The 22,122-nt window shown below is 33.4% G+C and overlaps 1 protein-coding gene across 25 annotated transcripts in view; it reads left to right on the forward strand.

Annotated features, from left to right (window-relative positions):
* sif (still life) overlaps positions 1-22,122 on the forward strand; it is a 682,529-nt gene that overhangs the window by 346,759 nt on the left and 313,648 nt on the right. For 18 of the 25 annotated variants that reach the window (XM_067129380.1, XM_067129383.1, XM_067129387.1 and 15 more), the window contains 3 exons: positions 11,981-12,148; positions 14,952-15,260; positions 15,752-15,991. In XM_067129380.1, coding sequence (XP_066985481.1) covers positions 11,981-12,148; positions 14,952-15,260; positions 15,752-15,991 — 717 coding nt within the window. The remainder of the gene's footprint in view (positions 1-11,980; positions 12,149-14,951; positions 15,261-15,751; positions 15,992-22,122) is intronic. The other 7 variants (XM_067129393.1, XM_067129398.1, XM_067129401.1 and 4 more) reach the window with 5 other exon arrangements.

Below are 22,122 nucleotides of genomic sequence, written 5' to 3' on the forward strand. Positions count from 1 at the left end.
AGTATTATGTAATGAAAATTGATCACCACTGTGAAAACGTGCTTTTCTGTAGGCCACGTGGGTGAAGTCACGAAATATTATTAATTTGGTATAACGAGCAGAATTTCGAGGCATTTTGTTAAGAATTACTGCATTTCAAATTTTACCAACATATGTGCATGAGAGAGCACTTGTAGTTCCATTAAAAATAAGTATAATTATTCTAAATGCAAGGCTCATTTGATTAGAGAACGGGGCAAGATTGTTCTTGACTTCCACCTCGGGTGCTGTTGATAACTAAGTAAAAATCTACCGTTTTATGTAACTTATATTTTGATATTTTGTTCTCGTTTGTTTTTTGACTCACAGTCTTGGCCTCTCGTCCTTCCTTTTATGAATCACTAATTTATTTATGAAGGATTCTCGGTTTTTCACAAATCACTTAAATTACTGATGTGCTTTTCGGCTGTTTCTGGTCCACAGTATCCGGAAGATTACAGTATCCGTCAAGTTACTGTTGCTATTGATCTTGGGTCAAATATCTTGATTTACTAGAAGTCAGAAAGAACTATCCTTTGCTTCCTGTTGTATGTAAAGATGGAAAATATCCTGCTGATATTTAAATCATGGCATTGCATTTCTGTTTAAAGCTCAATATTGCCTGTTAGCATATGGTCACATTAGCAGTTCCCAATTGTTTGCGATTTACTAGTAGTTTTTTTTATCTTGATTGTCTTTTAGATTTTAAAATTTCAGTTTTGCCAAAAAGGTCTTTCGAACTATAGTTATTTTTGCACACTTAGTATCCAAACCATATTCATATATAAAACTATAGATAATGCACCATATAATTAATGTTTCAAGATAAGACCTCAAGACATTAAAATTCATGTTCTTGTTGAATATTTGCAGAAGTGTAATGAATAGTAGTAGGTCTTGAATATTTGCAGAAGCACATTGAATAGTAGTAGGTCTTGAGTATTTGCAGAAGTATATTGATTAGCAGTAGGTCTTGAATATTTGCAGAAGTATAATGAATAGTAGTAGGTATTGAATATTTGCAGAAGCATAATGAATAGTAGTAGGTTTTGAATATTTGCAGAAGTATAATGAATAGTAGTTTGTCAACCTCAATAGGTCAGCTTTAATGGATTTCAAGCTCCTCAAAAGTTGGACTTGGGCAATTCTTTATAGCATGAATCCTTTATTTGTTCTTTTGAGTGAAAAAAAATTAAATTTACATGTTGCAAGTGTCTGAACCTAAAACCTACTACATTTTTTGTCTTGGGAACAAATTGGTTTGTAGTATACAGTTATATTCAAGAAAGACATATGCAAAAACTACCCAAAGATACAAATTTAAAGATAATGAAGTAAAATTGATTGATATGAAGGAATTATTTAATGATAATTATATGTTAATATTTTAATTAATGTTCTTAGAATAATTTCATTTCCCTTAAAATGGTTTAAAATTGTTTAGGTACGTTTGTTAACTTACAGGATGACATTTTAGACGCTTTATTTCGTGGAGGGATTCAACACCAATTTACTTAGGGATTTCTTTCAGGTATTTATCACCAATTCATTTAGGGATTTCCTTAAGGCATTTAACACCAATTTACTTAGGTATCTTGTTAAGGCATTTAACACCAATTTATATAGGGATTTCCTTCAAGGCATGTAACACCAATTCATTTAGGGATTTCCTTAAGGCATTTAACACCAATTTACTTAGGGATTTCTTTAAGGCATTTAACATCAATTTACTGAGGGATTTCTTGAAGGCATTTAACACCAATTTATTTAGGGATTTCCTTAAGGCATTTAACACCAATTTATTTAGGGATCTTTTTAAGGCATTTAACACCAATTTATTTAGGGATTTCCTTAAGGCATTTAACACCAATTTACTTAGGGATTTCTTTATGGCATTTAACACCAATTTATTTAGGGATTTCCTTAAGGCATTTAACATCAATTTAGGTAGAGATTTCTTAAAGGAATTTTAACACCAATTTACTTAAGAATTTCTTAAAGGAATTTAACACCAATTTATTTAGGATTTCTCTAATGGATTTAACATCAATTTATTTCTTAGAGATTTAACATCAATTTAATTATGAATTTCTTAAAGGAATTTAACACCTATTAATTAGGGGGTTTAACAACTATTTTTTTTAGGTATTTCTTCAAGGAATTTAACACCAGTTTATTTAGGGATTTCTAAAAGGAAATTTAACACCAATTTATCTAGGTATTCCTTTGAAGGATTTGACACCAAAATATTTAGTCATTTCTTTTGGGGATTTAACACCAATTTATTTAGGCATTTCTTTAAAGGGATTAACACCCATATATTTAGAGATTTCTTTAAGGGATTTAACTCCATTTTATTTAGGGATTTTTATAAGAGATTGAAACTGATTTATTTAGAGATTTCTATAAGGGATTTAACATTTTATTTAGGGATATCTTTAAGGGACTTAACATTATTTAGGGATTTCTTTAAGGGATTTAACATTAATTTATTTAGGGATTACTTTAAGGGATTTAACACAAATTTATTTAGGGATTTCTTCAAAGGGTTAAACACCAATTTTGGGGAGGTGTTTAAGGGATTTAACACCAGTTTTTAGGGATACCTTTAAGGAATTTAACACAATTTATTTAGGGATTTCTGTAAGGGATTTAACATTATTTTTTTAGGGATTTCTTTAGGGGATTTAACACGAATTTGTTTAGGGATTTCTTCAAGGGATTTAACAGATTTTAGGGGAGTTTTTAAGAGATTTAACACCATTTTTTGAGGGATATCTGTAAGAGATTTATTACAATTTGTTTAGGGAATTCTTTAAGGGATTTATAATCAATTTATTTAGGAAATTTTTACAGGGAATTAAGGGATTCAACGCCAATTTATAAGGAAATTTTAAGGGATTTAAAGCCAATTTATCTAAAGATTCTTGCTTTCATTGACTTGAAGAGGCTTTGTAGGAAGCCTCCTACTGTTAAGTCTCCTATAGGATAAGAGAATTCATAACATAAATGATTATAATTGCTTCGAACTTGGGGGATCCAATTTGCCTTCTTTCTTGTCATGAACTTGTATAATATATTATATATGGTATTAAGGAAATATTTAGATGTATGATGGACATTTGAAAATAATGCTGACGATAGATCATTACTCTCCTTTCTTCTTCTCCAAAAAGAAAAATTGAAGCAAAGATTATACATCCCCAAAATATTTTTCCCCGAAAACTCAATAAGAAGAAATAATTCTGAGGATGCACTGTCAACGTCACTGTTGCCAGATTTTGTAAAAGTAAATGAAAATGGGTATAATACTGTATAATAAACATTGCTTCTTTAATGGAGAATAATTGACAAACAGTATTCTGTGACGTCTGTTGGTCACAAAGTCTTCTGGGAAATTTTTTACATCTCAGTTATACTATATCTCGCATTTTCTTCTTGGGATTTATTGTAACACAGTAAATGTTTTGGCCAAGCCTAGTGTTCCGTTTTAAGAGTGATAGCTTTTGTGAGCTGAAATTGCTGTTTGCCTCAGCTAATAAAGTATGTTTGATTTAGGCAGACAATGCCCCATTTGTTCTTGGAAACTGCATTTGTTGATAATGACTCTTCGGATTTCTTTCAAGAACAGCTTTTATTAAAGAAAAGTGTTTTTTAAATTGTATTCCTGAGAGCCTTTGAGTCGATTGGTTATTGTCTTGTGTTAAAAAGCAGTATGCTTGATTCCAGTTATAAGTAAACAATATAAGGAATATTCATATTCCTTATATTGTGGGTTCAATAGGTGAAAATTTTAGCTCCAAACTTATTTTTTATTAAGAATATTAATCATATTCTTTCATTTTTATCTTGGCAAAGGCGTTACAAAATTTAATCTTCAATTCTTTTCAAAGTATTAATGAAACAATCCCTAATATATGTTTAATTTACTCCTGTGAGGATCTGTATAAATCTCTTGAGTATGGAGATTTTTTCATTTCAGTATTTGTAAAACAGTTCCACCGACTGTGTAAGAAATACTCATCTCATTACACTGAGCTGGCTTTTTAAAAGAAGCTGGGAAATGATTTTGTACTAATGACCTTCAAAGCTCTCAAGTTTGGTGAAGTTGCTAGATAGATATTTCATATGAATGAACATGCTTTTTTGTCACTCATTCGTAGAACAGTTTCCGGAATGCTCGCCATAGAAGTATCTGCTGGTTATCCAGTGCACGTGCGAATTGTTGAGCTCTGTAGTTATCTGTAGAGCTAGTCATTTGATCAGAGAGACACTATGTAAAATGCACGTTCAAATAGCTAAACTGTAGAAGCATCTGTAGGACTAGGTGTTAATCAGCAGGGCACTCTCTGGTGGTCTGGTACACATGGAAATAGTTGAACTTTGGAAGTGTTTGCAGGACTAAATGTTATATCAAAGAAGCACTTACAACTTGTCAAGTGCTCATGGTAATAGGTAAACTGTGGAGGTATCTGTTAGAGTAGGTGTTAGGTCAGAGGCTCTGGGTGTTAAGTGCATTTGCTTGTTATTAAAGTATAAGTGATAATTGTAGGCTTAGGTGTTAGATCAAAGAGGCACACACTGACTGTAAAGTGAAAATTATTGTGGTTTCACTCTAGTGGCTTCTATAGGCCTAGGGTTGAGTTAGACAGGTTTTGTCTTAGTAGGTGAATTTAACCATTAGCATTAGATTATTTTGATAGGTAAAATGGATTTTTGCAGCTAAATAGATGACAACTCTTTAAATTCATGTTTTAAAGTCTAGAATTCATTTCAGTCTTAAGCTGACTGTGTGAGAAAGTTTATATTAGTTTCATATGAAGTTCCATATGTACTGACTTATTTGAGGTCGCCCACTAGTGCACATTCTCTTGTGCATTCACACAATACCTTTTTCCTTAGGTTTGTTTTTCTCATTTCTTTCCTTAGCCTGTTTCTTTACGTACAGTCCTTTTTCTAGTCGCATATTCATATATAAACTAAGAAGTATGGTGGATATGACTCTGTAACGTTTGCGTTCTGTATTTTACTTTTGACCTTTTGTTTTTCTATCTCGAAGTTTCATAACTAAATATTCTTTTGTTTCCAATGTTTTACCAATTTTTTTATGGTATTATTTGTCTTTTGCTCTGGTGTGTATCATAATACCTTAACTTGGTAGTTTACTGTTTATTGGAGTTAGAAAAGCTTTGGTATTTTGAGTCAGTACTAAATTTCAGTTCAGTAATAGCTTTCAGTGTAGTTTCTCAGTTATGAACATTTTCAGCAGCAAGAGTTTCTGCTGTCACGTGATCCTGAAAATGTTCCATGGGCTGCAGTCTTTCTTTTTCTTTCTTTCTTTCTTTCTTTCTTTAAATCTTCAGTTGAAACCCCTTATGGACAGAGTCAACAGACTATAAACCCAAGAGGGCCCTAAAGGGATATCATCCTGCAGAGAGAGAGAGAAAGAGAGAGGCAAGTTGTAGGAAAAGGAGATGTATAAATAAATATGAGGGAACAGAATACATAACCAATACACCTTTATTCAGATGTCTCGAGGTTAATATAGAGTCGTGTTAGTTGGAATATGCGTGTGCCATGATAAGCTGTTTGTTCTTGAGGAGTACAGTATTTAAAATTCAAGGATGGGGTCATTATGTCAGCTGGGATTATTTATTGATATAGGATGGTATGAAGGGATACTGTAACAGTTAGTGGTGAGATGAATATATTAGAGATTTAGTGAAGGACAAAAAGAAAAAAAAAAAGAGATCAGAGGTGCAGTTGCGTGACATAAGAGAAGGTCGTGTATAGGTATTCTGGAAGATTAATTGGACAGACAGGAAGAAAGTTAGAATAAAAAAAAGCCAGGTTATGAAAATGGCTCTCCTTATCTCAAATCTCCGTTGCGTTTTTAGTTCATTGTGTTCTTCAGGATGGCCAGGAAACTGTTGACATCAGCCCTAAAGGGTTACAGAGTAGTTCTCTTGAAATTCTTCATTTGTCATGGTGTGAACTTGAGCAGTGATAACAATATGACGAATCTGTTAAACCATTTTGGGCAATCAATTCGACAATCTCCTGCCAAGACCCCACATTAGGGTTGGACTCTGTGTGACTCCGGTATTGCACAGCCTGACTAGACGCCCTTATGAACCTCTTGATTTGACTCTCAAGGTATTTTTGATTGCCCTTGCAGCCTCCGAGTACAGTATGTCAGCAAGCTCAGTGCCTTACCTGGGGATGTCTCCCACTGAAGTCACTGGTTTCATTTGGCCTTTAATTCAACCCATTCTCAGCTTGGCTTTTCCTTCTCTGGTAGCAGAAGGTCTCTTGTTTAAAAATGCGATTTCCTGCTGATTTTATCAAGTGATTTCTCAGGCGTGGTCTGCTCTCCCACAGGAGGAATTGTTTCAGTTCAGGATCAAAACTAATGAAGTTTGTGCCTTTCCTTCATTGGCCTTTAAATTTATCTGTGTGAAATGACCCATAAATCTGTTGATGTATATTCGTTGATGTCAGTTGTCACAGTAGGCCAAGTTTTATCATTCCCAGGAATTGCAATCATTCATCTTCATTTTCATGATTGTTAGCCCTCATTTTAAGGGGCACATTAGTTTTGTGGCTTTCAGGGATATTTGCCTTTATGCCCCATGTGGATGGTGAGTGTTTTTCCTCCATCATCATAACTAAATTAAATCTGTAAAATTCACTATATATATATATATATATATATATATATATATATATATATATATATATATATATATATATATATATATATATATATATATATATTTTTCTCTCACAGGAATAACATGATAAAAAAATAAAAGCAGAGTACTGTTTATGGCCACGAGGGAAGTAAAACAGTGGACTGCAAGATCTTTTGCCATTGCTTGAAGGCCTTAGAGTAAAGGCAAAAGGCCTTTTACTATTGTATTTAGTCCAATAATAATAATAATAATAATAATAATAATAATAATAATAATAATAATAATAATAATAATAATACTGTAATAATGAGGACACGAGGATCCTTCCTCTGTGGTAGTAGAAAAAGATCTCACACCACTTAAGGGCTTTATAAAAGGAGCTTACTATATTAGTTGAGCAGAACGTAGAACGTCATATGTAGAATGTTAAGGGATACTTAAATACAATATGTATTTAGGCTAAAATAAGGTCTAGAAAATATTAGTGACCTCATTGGGGTTAGAAATTCAATCAAAACTGTTTTAGTTACTGAAAAAAATTCACTGAACAGTGTTCTAATAACTCTTCTCTCAGTAATACTAAAAATCTAAAAAGATGTATTTTTACTGCTTCTTTTACTTTTTGATAGTCCATACCTCTTCTGCAAGTCTTATTGTTTAATCATTTTTTCAAACTTTATTTCCTCTATATTTCTCAGTGGCTGAGTGTCTGTGTAATGTTGTCATCATGTGTCTCGTCTCTTTCCTTTTATAGTTTGTCGTCTTTGTTGTTCCTGTGGTGTTGACGTCTGGCTTTTTCACAACTATTTCCTTGTATATGTGTCCTATATTTTCACCTTTTCAATGAACCCCACTCACTGCCTTTTCAAAAAACATAGTTCTCTGGGTGCTCATATTTTATTTGTATGTGTATGGTGCTTAAGTAAAATTCAGGAATGTGGCGCTGGTAGGTAGGTAGGACTTTTTTTTTATTTATGTGCAGAGGAAGGAGGAAAAAATAAGATATTTAGTGAGGAAAGGAAACTGTTAGAGGAAGGTGCTGTTGCAAAAGACAAACAAGAGTGCCTAGAGTTACAGAAGAGGATAAGAAATATCTAAGGATGAAATGAGAGAAAACCAAGGAAGCAGTAAGGTTTGTTTGGATGAGGGAAAATGTCAAAGGATTAAGGGAGAATGATAATTCATTCTTTGTATAAGAAGAAAGATAAAGTTAGTTATGATAATTATAGAGGGGTTACATAACTGAGCATATTAAGGTGTAGGATAGTTTTAGGATTGAGAGAGTAATGCAAATAATAAAAAGTTTTTGAAGCAAAGTTAAGAATAATTTTTAAAGAGGGTTGTGTATAATTGCTATGGATCAAGATACTGTATACAAGAGGTTGAGAGTCAATAGGAAAGAATTTAGGGTTTTGAGTATGTACGGTGTGCAAGGTAAGTTTTGGAGAAAGGTGTAAATTTTTATAATAAAGTCGAGGCCTGTGTCTGGATATGTAGACGGAGAGTGACTGACATGGAGCAAAAGTGGTCCTTAGACAAGGGTGTGATTCCAAGACTGTGGGTAGTGGAGAGAGAACTTCTGTAGTACATGTGCATAGTATACAGTTGGCACGCATGCACAGAAATGATACAGATTCATTTAAGATTAGCAAGCTGATCAATGTTCGTGTTCTCAGATGGTCAAGTCTTCAGTGATAGTCACTATTAGTATTTGCACTTTTGAAGTCTGTAGACCTTCAGAAGGGTTTACTATATTTTTACCATCAATCGTGTTCAAAGGAGTGATGTAACTGAGAAGTGACAAAATTACCATATTAAAAGTCATATAACAAAATGACAAAAATACTTTATTAAAGGATTAATAATTTCAAATACATAAATAAAGGGTAATGGGGTACTTCTGTCACAAATCTTCCTCTTTCTTTGGTTAAATACAATTCTTCTCCCCAGATTAGGTTAGGGTAGGGTTTGGAAGTTTAGGTTAGATTTTATCACTGTAAGTACTATTGGTGTATGCAAGGTACAGGTGGACAAAGCCCCTGTTCTGGTAGGACCTGTAGAGTAGGTTACGTTTTGATGAATACCCGTAATTAATACATCATAGCCCCCTTGCCAGGAAGGACACAACATCCTATGTTAGTTTAGGTTAGATTATATCCCTTGAAGAACTACTGGTTATAAATACTTGTGCCCTTCCTTGGAATTTCCTCTGATTTGTCACTTCTTTAGTATGTAACTCCTTTGACACTAGTCCCTTCTTGTAGATGCTGTTTCAATAAAACACAGAAGTAGATAAATATTGATTTGTGCTCTTCAGGTGATGCCAACAATTTGGTATACTATATTTAAGTTTTGTTGGTTGATTACTCAGGCTACATAGATGTACTGTAGGTCTTATTTGAAATTTAATAGATTCTTTAGGTCCTTCAAGTGAAAAACTTCGGGACTGTGAAACTGTTTTGTTGAGGTACAGTGAATTTTAATGTCATGCTAATTATTTCAGTTAGTATTCAAGTCCATGGAAACTAGGATAATTGCAGGTAGTTCACACATATAACCAAACAGATACTGTAGTGTAAGATGTTTATGGAATAGCATATCTACTGATTATTTCCCAGGTTCTGGTAAAAATGTTAAGGGACTGCTTAGCTACTGGTGTGCATGTGAAAAAAAGTTGAATAACTTTGCCATGAGAGAAAGAATTGGTTAGGCTGATATATAACTACTAACAGCAACTATTATTTATCTGTGTTGATCTTTGCTTCTGAGTACAGTACTGTACAATATCCACTCTTGTCTTCTGTGTAGTGTTTATCAACGTTGTTTCATTTGAAGCCATATTAACCTAATTTTTCCATTCTTTAACTTCTTGCTTTATGTTGTTATGTTTTTAAGCCTTTCATTTTTATGACTTCCATACCTTTTAGTGCCATAGTTTACTGCATATTCTTTTGTAGCTGTACAAAATCCCTTTCCATCTCTTTTTTTAGACTTTCTCTGTGGTTCATTCATATCTTTTGACCAAATTGTAGTCTACTGTTTTGATGTGTTCTTTTATTATAGTTTCCTTGTAAATTCCCTTACTTCTAGTTCTCACCTTTCAATTATTTGTTTCCTACACAAGCAGCAGTTGGTGCTGTGTATTCCTTTAATATTTTCTCACTCTCTGATTCACAATAACTTTCTTTGATGAATCATTTTTTTATAGACCCTTTTTTTCATGTACAGTCAGATATGAGTTAGTTTTTAATGACCTGGAAGTGACACTCTTTTTTATTTACATAGACATCCTTACTGTCCTTGAGAAAAGCCAGCCCGTTGTTTATCACTGCTCATGGAAATCTAGGGTTTATTTTGTTATTTTATCGTGGATTACAGTATAACGTTTATATATTTTTTTTAAATATAAATGCTGTAATATTGGGTTGCTGTAATGAGTAAAACTGGATCAACACTTTTCTTCCAATAAAGTTTAAGCTTTGGTTCATACATTTATTGATACCATAACATACAGTACTGTAATGCAAACGCTTCTTTTGGTGAAGAACAATTCCATGATCACTGAGAAACTATAGTGTGCCCTTTTTTTCCATGGACTTTTGTATCTCTTTTTTTCTCCGTGGGGTGACGTCTCACATCAAGCAGACACTTTTCATTTCAGACTTTATTTGAGTGACGGAGGACAGTTGCATAGGGGGCTTGTATACTTCTTTTGTCAGTATGTTGATATAGATATGCTGTACTGTATAGACAATTGCATGGTTCAGCCAACATGTTGTTTCTATGTATGTTTTGTAGTTGTTTTACATGTACACATCCACCTGACTTATCCACACACAGGCATGTACATTATACACACATAATTATGCACAGGCACTCATTCATTCATCCATACATACATGAACATGCTCGATTACGGTGAAATAGCCTTTCCTTTATGGTAAAGTGGTACGTTCACAACTAAAGGTGTGTATTGGTAATGTAAGCCAAAGTAATTGTAGGTTACTAATGTATTGTAAGTCATGGCTGTGAAATATAAAAACTTTCTTGATGTTATCAAGACGAGAACATCAGTCCTATGTATTTTGTACAATTTTCATTATTGTTGTTCTTACATTTTGATTATGCTGTAAGGAATTATTATCATCATCATCATCTTCATCGTCATCATGTTCACCATCTTTTCTGTTTGGTTTTTAAAAAAAAGGGTTTTCTCCTTTCTGTTTTGTAATAAGTGTATTGTTAGTTTATAGCCTTCTCTTATTACAGTTTGAAATAAAATGTGTAGAATTTTATAAAAGAACATAACTTAATCTATAAGCTGGAGAGGATTTTCATTTAAACTCATATTTTTACACCATTTTAACAAGATTTGTAAAGTTTTCAATTTAGATTTGCTCTTAGCACTGCATTAGTCATGAATTCTGACTTTCTGTCTCAATGGTTGGCACTTCAGTGATCTAAACTTCAACTTATGTTTCACTAAACTTGCTCGCTTTTGCCTACCAGTTTTTTTGCAACTGCTCATGATTCTCCACAACAAAGATTAAGAGCACAGTAATAGATGTATTCCCCCCCACAATTGCCCTCCCCACACCACTCCAGCCTCGCCTATTAGACCCCCCAAACCCTCCATTGCTCATCTGATGTGAGGAGTTCACTGTTTCTCTGTTCACGGAAAAAGAACAAAGGAAGAAAATACAAAAATCCTTTACCTTCTTGATTGGATTCTGAATATAAAAGCAATTGTTTCAAATGTATTCACTTTATATATGCAGTATATATATTTGTAGTATGTCAGAATGTTTTTGTTCAGAGAGAGATATTGTGGTAATTAGCCTTTGTTTAAGAATTGGTATATTTTGTCAGATGGTGATGTTCTTTGAAGAGTATAAAAATTGTTACCAGTTCAGGGTTGGGATCAGATTGTAGATGGCTTACTCCATCAAGTCACAGACATTTCATTATTAATAATATAGATGTTGCTTCATTGCAGATCAGTAGATTATAAGTAATTTGATGTTTTTGAGATTCATTGTTAGTGATGCTTAAACCTTTCTTTTGTAGAATATTGCTTAATATTAACTGAAGATAATTGAAAGCAGACTCTGTTAGCATGTTATTTCTACTTAAAAGTTGAAAGCTAAAGCTAAATTGAGATTTCATAGAGAATTTGGTTAGAAATGAGATTTTTAATTAGTGTCAGAGCTTGTGTGGCCCATCTCGCCCAGTTTGATTGTCTTGACTAACTGACTCCCTCTCGGCAGGTAATTCAGACTTCGAGAACAATGTTGCAACACCAAGTTCTCCCACCAGCCAGCTGTTGCAAGAGTATGAAATGCACCTGCGGAACACTCTGGCTAAAGGGATGGACGCTGAGAGTTACAGTCTCCATACCTTTGAGGCTTTACTCACCCAGAGCATGGAAAATCTCGGTATGTAGTCACCTTTCCAAAACTCTTACCGTTTTTTTTATTACGTCTAAACACTAGTAAAGTTTGCAGCATCTAACCTGTTTGCCTCATGAATTTATGCTGCTTAAGTGTAGGTTTAGTGTAATGTCAAGTGGTATCTTTCAAATCTAGAATTTACATATCCGTATTGTACATTTTTTTATCATTATTAAAGTACTTTACTCAGTATTACTACTAGAATTAAACGTTTAGCTAGAATTAAATATATATATATATATATATATATATATATATATATATATATATATATATATATATATATATATATATATATATATATATATATATATATATATATATATATATATATATATATATATATATATATATATATATATATATATATATATATATATTTATATATAATATATATAAATAAAAGTTTGTTCCTTATGTAAATGTTATTGATGTATTTATGCAGAAGTACTTCACTAATCATGATTAGAGCTACTTGTGTAACATTGTTTTAGACTAAATAAACTTCTAGGTATGCTAATAGTACAGTATTGATACTAGTTTCATGAGAGTTTTTAGTGTATATAAAAAGTATTTGTGTACTATATTCAGTATATATATATATGTGTGTGTGTATATATACATATATGTATATAAAAGATATAGTATACAGTATTTATATAATTATTTGCTAGATTTATGGACTGGGTCAGTATGACTCAAACACCAAATACAGTACTGTAATGGAATTTGGAAGATTAAAATATGTATTAATTCATTGAAAAGCAATTGAAGAATTGTGTTCCTGAAGTCTTAGTAAGCTTGTATTGGAAATATTCAATTTAAAACATTAGATTTTAATGTCTTTTTCATCATGTATAAGTTAGCTGCATCATGTATTTTATAACATAAGAAAATGGCCATGTGAATTAAAGTTCATTCACTATGTAAAGATGTAATCAATGAATATTATTAGCAGGAGACTAAGGACTCATTATTGAGAATCCAGCATCGTTTTGCGAAGCCTCTTGGTGTTTGTGTCTAACTGAATTAGAGCCTAATCAGAGCTTGCAGATCCAGACCAGCGTAATTTCCCTCATTATCAGTCCCTAAAGGAAGTCCCTCTCTCTTTATTTTGTACAGATTGCTAAAAGATACATTTTCTCTTATTGTGTATTTGATGAATTCCATTTGTTACATTAAAGACGGAATGCTTTCTCCCCTTTATGATTATTGTTATATATTTGTTATCATTTCTAATATCATTACAGTAATTCCATTACTATTATTTTTTTCTATTATTACCATGATTACTATAAACATAGTTGCTAAGTAGTTGTTATTACTCTATGATCATCATATACATTCCATTTTGTTTGTGAATATTACATTTCATTTTCAAAGTGTGTAGGCGATATTTCTTTTCTTGAATTAGAAAGAGACAGGAGTTTTATTTTACAGTCCCACAAGTTTTTGAAGCTTTTAAAGATGCAGATTTTTTAACAGCCATCTACATATTTTGAATTTTTGTAATTACAGGAATTTTGCACTTTTTGCGCTTTTTGTAAACTCTACCCCTTTTTGGCACATGGTTTTATTTTTTTTTTATCATTTTTTTTTGTGCACCTCCAAGCATGTATTATCAAAAATACCTCAGCCATAAGCCTAAATTTGTATTTTGAAGTGTCTTAGTATTTAACAATCACTTGTGGACTTGGTACCTTTTTTTTTCTCAGCTTGTATATGATGCCATAATATGTTTGGCTGGTGTTGTTGTACCAGTGTTCCAGTGTCTGTCTATTTCCAGTTATACCCATAAATACCCCTGGAGAATTCTATATTGATGCCCTTTCGGACATGTTCAGTAAGTTGTGAATGTTCAAAGAAAACCACTCTCACAGCATTTTCCAATATTTTGTGTGCTGTTGATTTTGTCGTATATTTTTGGCACAGTTTTTTGTTGGTTTGGTGTAGAGTAATCATCACTGTCTTTTCCTTTCATGTGAGAGCTACGCCTTTTAATTCTGATGTCAATTCATCTAGGTTTAACGGTATCCAGACTTACAATTCAAATGTATTTTTTTATGTTATATGAAACTAGATGACTGAGAAACACTATTCATATTATTCCCTACAGTTTAGCTTTGTAAACACATTTATCCTATAATTTTTTACTTATTTTTTCCATGGGGCTGTGACATACATTAAAAATTGGCACATGAGCAGATGATCTTACTGTTATATGTAATGTGTTGGTGGTTTTTCATAAGCAGTGTAAACTTGCTGAACATGCCCTCATCCTACATGAGACACTGCCAGTATTGTGTGTCCATTTGACTAAGTAAAAGGGAAAAGAAAAGAAATACATGCTTTCATGAAAATGTTGCATGATTGTTACTAATGTTTACCTTTTTTATTCAGTCATGTTGTTATCATAACATATGTAATGTCTCTTCATGTTATTTAAAGTATAAAAATGCGTAGTTTTGGTGTCTTCAACAGAAACTCAAACATCAAGTTGATTTCTGTTATATTTGCTTATTGCGTAGAAAATTTGCATAATTTATCTTCATTAGTACTACTTTACTATTCTGCAGCCAGGTTGTAGTTATGGTTTATTTTTCCCAGTTGCTGCAATTAGCACTGCTAAAAGGAATGAGACTATTTGAAACGCGGGATTTATGTTGGTAAAAGATTGTTAAAGAGGACACATAATTACCAACTAGATATTATATTGAATTCCAGTAGGTTATTGATGTGCAGATTGAAATGCCTGTGTAAGTCTTCATGGTTATAAGTATCTATGCAGAGTCCATAGTAGAAGAAGGGTCAGTGTCCAGGCCATCCTCAAGTGGCACTCCCATAAATTCCGTGGATGACACCCCAAGGCACTCGGGGTCATGGAAGTCAACGCCATCATCCAATTCGCATCCCGTAGGAGTGACAAGGGACTCTGCCTCTAAAGTTTATGATCAGAGAAGAAAACAAAAACTTCTCTCGGAGATCAATCGCATTCATAAGAAGTACCAGGCAAGGCACACCTCACCTGCATTTATCAATGATGAGCCACTCATCCCTAGCCCAAGTGTACATGGAGTGCAGAGGGCAGAAAGCTTAGGTAAAGTGTTGTTGAAGATGCACTGCAAGTGAAGTAACTTACCCTTGATCTGTGGTTTACGGCAACTAACACTCAATGCTTCTAACTGCACCGATAACTAACTTCTGTTAATGGGATGCAAGGTATAACTTTAAATGTGTCTAGTGATTTCTCAGGCAATGCCATCAAAACATGCTGCAATCATGTTGTAAAGGAAGGTAAAGAATTAGTTGCAATCTTGCATTTCTAAAACCCTCACCAAGTGATGCAGTCATTGCATTTCTTTAGTTTTTTTATATTATTTTAATCATACACCATGATTTTGTTTTATTTTTGGGAAATAAGACTATTTTGTTTTTATTTCCTTTTTCACTGGATCTGAAGCATGGTTGAATTAGAAAATGAAGAGGAACAGTAAGCATTTGAATTCTTGATTAATTACCTGCTAAGGAGAAGAATACTAATGAATGAACTAATGCCATCCATACCCTCCTCTGCTGCTTCACTTGCAGAACGAGCGGGTGCCATGAAATCTACTGGAAAAAACAGTCAACAATACATGTTATTACAACAACAAAAACAACAAATACAACAACACTACCACCAAAAACTATTACAACAGCAACAACAGCAGCAACAACAAAAACAACAACAGCAACAAGAACAATTACAACAACAGCAACAACAACAACAGTATCAGCAGTTCCAGCAGCCTCATGTTAAAGTCCACCCCCCTGCTGATTCCGGGAAAAGTTAGTTCCTGCTACCTGCTAAAACTACTGCTACTACTACTACTACTATAACTATTACTACTACTGTTACTACCTCTGTTACTAACCTCTCACTTCCACAACTACTTCCCCTGACAAAATTACTGTACTCCTCTTCCCATGGGTTTTACAATCCCCTCTTTTAAGTTACTGGACCTCTCAGAATCACAGCTAATTTTCTTGAATTATAGTCATGGTCACAGTAATCCCTTCATCTGCAGTTTAGTTTTTATCCTCCTGCATATCACCACCATACTTTTACACCTTTGGGATTTTTCTTAGACATTTAATTCCTTCTGCCTCTTTATTTTTGTATGCTTTTCAGTTTTATGTTATCCTAATGAACATCTAACTGGTCCTATTCTTGTCTTTTTCCTTTACATATTTCCTACTGTTCTCCAGGTTTCCCTCACTTCCCTTATTTTTCTTTCTTTCTGTTTTCTCGTATTCACATGTTTTATTCTCTGCTGTATTTGCTTTTCCTTATTCAGTATTTCATTACTTGTCCACTTTTCATTGCTGTGTAATTTCTGTCCTATCTCTACTAATCTTGCCTAGGTTATTTATATTATTTCTTTTTATTTAATCTTGTATTTTTTCCTTTAGTTTGTATTTCTCTTAGTATTGTAACTCTTAGCCCATACTCCAATGCGTTGAATTTTTCATTCTTCTGTTGATCTTCCATCTCTAGATTTTGTTTTTAGTCTGTAATTTTAAATATTTCTGTTAGTTGCCTTCTATTTTTTCATACATTATTGTATGGATATTTATAGTAATACCTTGCTGCTTTGTTTCATATTTGCTCCTTGCATTTTTTGTATTCTCCTCAGTTTGGGTCTTTACCACCTTTTTGTCAGTTTGTCTCCTCCTCCTTGTGACCTAACTTGTGAATTATCTGAGCTACAGCTTCAAGTGAAGTTGCAATCAGTGACAGTTAGCAAGTTCAAGTACTTAGAGGCTACATAGTTTGATAAGAAGCCGAAAACTTACCTCTTGCCTTTTTCACTACCAATTTGTTTTTGTCATAAAGTTTGAGATGTTCCATGGGGGACTACTGTGCAGATACTTTTTAGTACTGAAAATGTCATTTATTTATGTAACTGATAAAATAAAGAGGTCACTGTCATTTCTACACATAATCTCAGCAGTGTCCCTGGATTCAAATCCTCTGTTGTACGATACTGCACTGATTTTCTACCATAATCTCGTAGTCCTCTAACTGCTGACATTTTTAATTTGGTACTCTTTCAGGACTCATAGGAAATCACCTTGCTTGTGAATTTGTAACATTGACTTACATTCTTCCATTTTCTGATTGTGTTTTAATTTTCTCTAACCCAGAAAATTGATGTACTTAGCTACATCTCTTACTCCTTGCCCTTCCAGTCATTTTTCTCTTCTGTTGTTGCGTACAAGAACTACTGTTCATTTTCTTAGCTTATCGTATTATGATTTTATTAGTATGTGTCTCCTAAATTTTTAAACTTTCTTGGTATTGTTTTCGTTTCGTATGTTTAATTTTCTTCTTCTCAGCTTAACCCTTTGTTGGGGTTGCTGTTTTTAATGAGCCTCCTTCAACTGTTTCTACCTTGAACAGCTCATTTCATGATTAGCTTTGGCAGATATGTGAGGACAGATGTCCTTCCTGATGAACCAACCTTCCTTATTTATCCAGGTTTGGGACCAGCACTAAGTTGCGCTGGCTTACCCCACCTTACCAGGTTAATGTTTGACTTTCTGTCATCCTTACTGTACTCTTCTGTTGTTTTTGTTACTAACAGAACATTACCCTTCATGTACTGTATTCATCTTTGCTCTAGATTTTTATCATTCCTAAACAGAATTTCATGTATACATCATTATAACTTCATTTATGATTCTTTCATGATTGCTTTTCATTCAAGTCTTAGTTAATATATCTCCACATCCTCAATAATTGACATATTTTTTAGATTCTTTTTTTTCAAAATCCCATTCTCTCTCTCTCTCTCTCTCTCTCTCTCTCTCTCTCTCTCTCTCTCTCTCTCTCTCTCTCTCTCTCTCTCTCTCTCTCTCTCTCTCTCTCTCTCTTTATGTCTGACAGTTCTTGTAGTTATATCCATTGACACTGTGTTCCTTTTCCTAACTTCTAAAAAAACCTATATCCCCTAAGATCCTAAGGATAACTTGAGCCCATTGTGGAAGATTAGATGTATTCTGGTGGCTGCAGGTCTTATTTAATTATGTAGACTAAATTACATTCTATATGACCATGAGCAGCAGTTTATTTCCCCAATACTGTGCCTAGCAATGATGGCCAGTATATGAACTAGAAAATCTGTAAGCTATTCTTACTCACTGAGTTCCTGTTTCATCAAAGAATTAAATGGAGAAAACAGTTAGTGGTTGAACATTTTTGTTTTCCTGCACATGATTAAGAAATGGCCATGTGACAAGTAATTTTGTTTATATGCTGAAATTAGATCTGTTGCCAGTAGAATACATTCCATTAGTATGCTTGCCTCACCTAAGTTCACTCTTAAGAGGTTTTTTGGTCTCTTTCTTGTGATTCACTGGGGGTCTAGTTTTAAATGGCTGTTTAAAGTTATATTGTAGTTGTATGCTACTACTACTACTCCATTTGTTTCACTATTGCTGGAAGTGTTATGGGAATTTTATTGTTGACTGATGTAATCATTTTCTCCATGAAGGAAATGGACCATTAACCTCTAAGGTAAATTGCTCTAAGAGGAATAGATAGTAATCTAGAAAAAAAATCTTATTAACTGTAGAAGATAACACCATGCACCTGAACTGTATTTGCCTGCTTGGTAGAATTATGTGCACAATTTTTTTTAAGTAACCAAGGAAGGGGGTAGGCCATGTTACCTGCACTAGAGATTATTCAGAACATGAGAAAATAAGATATTGCAGTATGAGTACTTACGTATTTTTTTTCATATCTCCACATGAGTATTTTGTTTGCTCAGATAAACTGTCTTAATATAGTTGTAAGCATAACAGTCATAAGCTCTGAGATACTCAGTCAAGTCGTGTCTTAATTTTTTGAAGATGTATGTTGGTTGGGTTCTTTGTGAGCAGTTACTTATATATACTGTATAAATATGCATTGTATTTTTGAATCAATGCTGTTTGGAAGTAACTGCAATCATATTAAGATTCCATGTGAACTAAAAGTGAGAGTTAAATGTTTCACATGAGAAGTAGGAAATGAAAAACAATTCCATGTTCTCACTTTCACTTGCGTTCATCACCTGGCATTCAAAGGAAAATCCAACAATTTTACAAGTTTTTATTGAAAGAGTTTTATGTGCAGCTACTGAAATTTTAACTATGTTAATTCTATGCATTACATAGCATTGGCACCTTTGAAAACACAGAGGGTTAATTTTTTATGCTTTACGATTTGGAATAAAGCTTTTTCTTTTTCGTTTCACATTTAAATATTGGAACAGCACTCCCCTCATCCTTTTTCTGCCCTTGATGATGTCACTTAAGCCATGAATTACATGTGAAAGTTTTAGTTGTCAACATACCGTACACACACGTACTATACGTGCTTGTATGTGTGTATGCCTGCGATGCATAAGTGCACTTATGTATACATCTACGTTGTATACTGAAAAGTTGCATATACAGTATTTACTTTTATGGTACAGTATATGTGTTTGCCTATTTCTTTCACACCATGATGTTCTCCCCATTCTTTTGGGTGGAAGCACTGGAGAACTGTATTTTGCTAGATATTCTAAACTTACTCATATAAAAGCTTTCATGTGTAATTGTATATTTGTAGTTTTGATATATGCTTGTTTTTTCTGAAACAAGGAGAAGCACTGTAGAATAAGCATGGAGAGCTATGAGATCAATTGCTTCATCTGTGAACATTATTAGTTTTCACCTGTGGAAAGTATTTAGTTTCCCCCTTTATCATCTTTCACGATGGCAAGGCACCTGATGAAACTGTCTGAACAGCGTTGGCGTTGATTTCCAGCCAATTGCTGAGTGATTAGTCTCTTTTGGGCCTAACTGACGTTTTAGCGTAGTATCTTGAATGCCCATTTCAAAAATCAGTACTGTATGCACTTGATATTCATGTGCTGTTCAAGTTTGCTTTTTTGGGCACATTTTACACCCTTACAGAGACATATCAGTATAATGGTTCATATTGTCACATATCAGTGATGAGATGTAATTCCTCTCTCTCTCCCTTGATGTTTTAAGTTATAATGTACAGGTGGCTAGATTTAAAATTAACCTTACAAGTGGTTAAAATTTGAGGTTCAGGTCATGTACGAGTTTGGATTACTGTCCCACATTTAAGTGAGATTAGCCAAAAAATGTTTTCATATTTAGATATGGCCATTTCCTGTTAAGTGTAATAAATTGTTTTACAGAAAAAAACGCTAGTATTTTGGCAAAGGTATGAAGCACATGGAATTCTTCAAGTTCTCCTTTCATAGTGTTTTCTTTCAGTTATTTGTTGTTCACTTAATAAGTTTTAGTTCAGATGTGCAGTTATGGAAGTCTATGAAAACTTGTGTTCAAGCTGTATGAGTTTTGTTAAGATGCTAACTTCTTTTAAGGTTTGATGTTTTATTTATTTATAAAAATCTTGAAGTTCTTATTTTGCACTCTCATGCATAGTAATGAAATTAGTTTTTTTTGTTTTAGGTTTTCATAGATTGCATTCTGCTTATTGCTCTAGTTTTATTAACATTTATGATTTGTAATTTTAACCACATGTAAATACATAACTAACATTAGAAGCAAGTCTATAAAGTAGAGGTATGATTTATTCTTAATTCCTTATAGTTGGCAGCTTAAGTTTTATGCATTTTGTATCTTAAAATATATTTATACATTGCTGTAAATAACTTATAGCTCCATAAAGAAGTTGTACAGCATAACTATTCTCAAGCTAGAGTATTATAATTGCCTCGGCATTTTAAATAACAAACCTTTCCTGTATTTTCCCTCATTCATTTCACGATTCTTTTATTTCCTTCTTTTAAGTATTACTTCCTTCTTTCACATTTTCCATCAAGATTGAATTCTAGAAATTATCTACACTCCATACCTTTCAGAAAAAGGGATGAAGGAAAAGTATACGGTACTCATAGCATGATACTTCCGTAATGCATTTATTGTAGCTTGTCACTTGTCATCTGTTTATGATGAAGCCTAAATATGTACCAAGAATATTTGAATTGGCATATTTGGAAAATGTGTCTGATCTGGGTACCTCTGCGTTGTGTCTTCTGTGGTGATGCTGCAGCAAATTTTGAACTGTGTTATGATTACTCTCCATTTAATGGGATCTTGTGCTCTGCAAGCTCTCATTAAAAGGAAGTAGAAATGTCTTTTTTCAGTATAAAGCAATTAGCTTTTCTTATAGGAAATAAAATTTAATTCTCCCTCCAAAGAGAGATGGATTGGGTGAAAAGACTGCTGTTATTTGAAATAACTTAGCACAAAGATGTTGGGAACTGTTTGCAGTTATGAAATTTTGTAATTAGGTTTGTGGGAAAAGCATTTAATCTGCTGCTGAATTTGTAAGGGCTAAGATCAGGAAAGCTTAGGAAGAAGAATTAGTTTTAAAATAAGACAACCTATCAACCTCGTACGTGTATTGAGAAAATGTGGAAATAGTTTACATTCATTAAATAGTGAAAAGTTATGGTTCACATCAATTTTCGTACATGCATATGTGGTTGAGTTGACAAGTTTTATTCAGTTTTATCTGATCTCCCCTGACTATAATGCTTGGATTAGATCCTCATAAGAGAATTACTCCATATGCCCTTTTCCCTTTCAAAGGGACTGGTTCTCAGTAAGACTTCAGGGGTGAGGTAGCTAGCCCCATGCCTTTTCTTCTTGATGCAAACTGATTCTGGTACCCATTCACAGCTGGGTTACTTGGTGGGCAGAAAGCAAGGAATTGAACCACAAACCTTGCAAAAGTGAACCCTGTGCTCTACCATAGAGCCAGAAGACTCACTGAATGTCATCTTTTTTATAGAAAGATCTGAATTATGATGATTATATTGAAAACATATGATGGCAGTTGGCTTTTATGTAATTTTCCAGTACAAAGTACTGTACACTTTTAT

Source organism: Macrobrachium rosenbergii, chromosome 27 (genome assembly GCF_040412425.1).
Source record: "Macrobrachium rosenbergii isolate ZJJX-2024 chromosome 27, ASM4041242v1, whole genome shotgun sequence".
In the NCBI taxonomy this organism is placed as follows: domain Eukaryota; kingdom Metazoa; phylum Arthropoda; class Malacostraca; order Decapoda; family Palaemonidae; genus Macrobrachium; species Macrobrachium rosenbergii.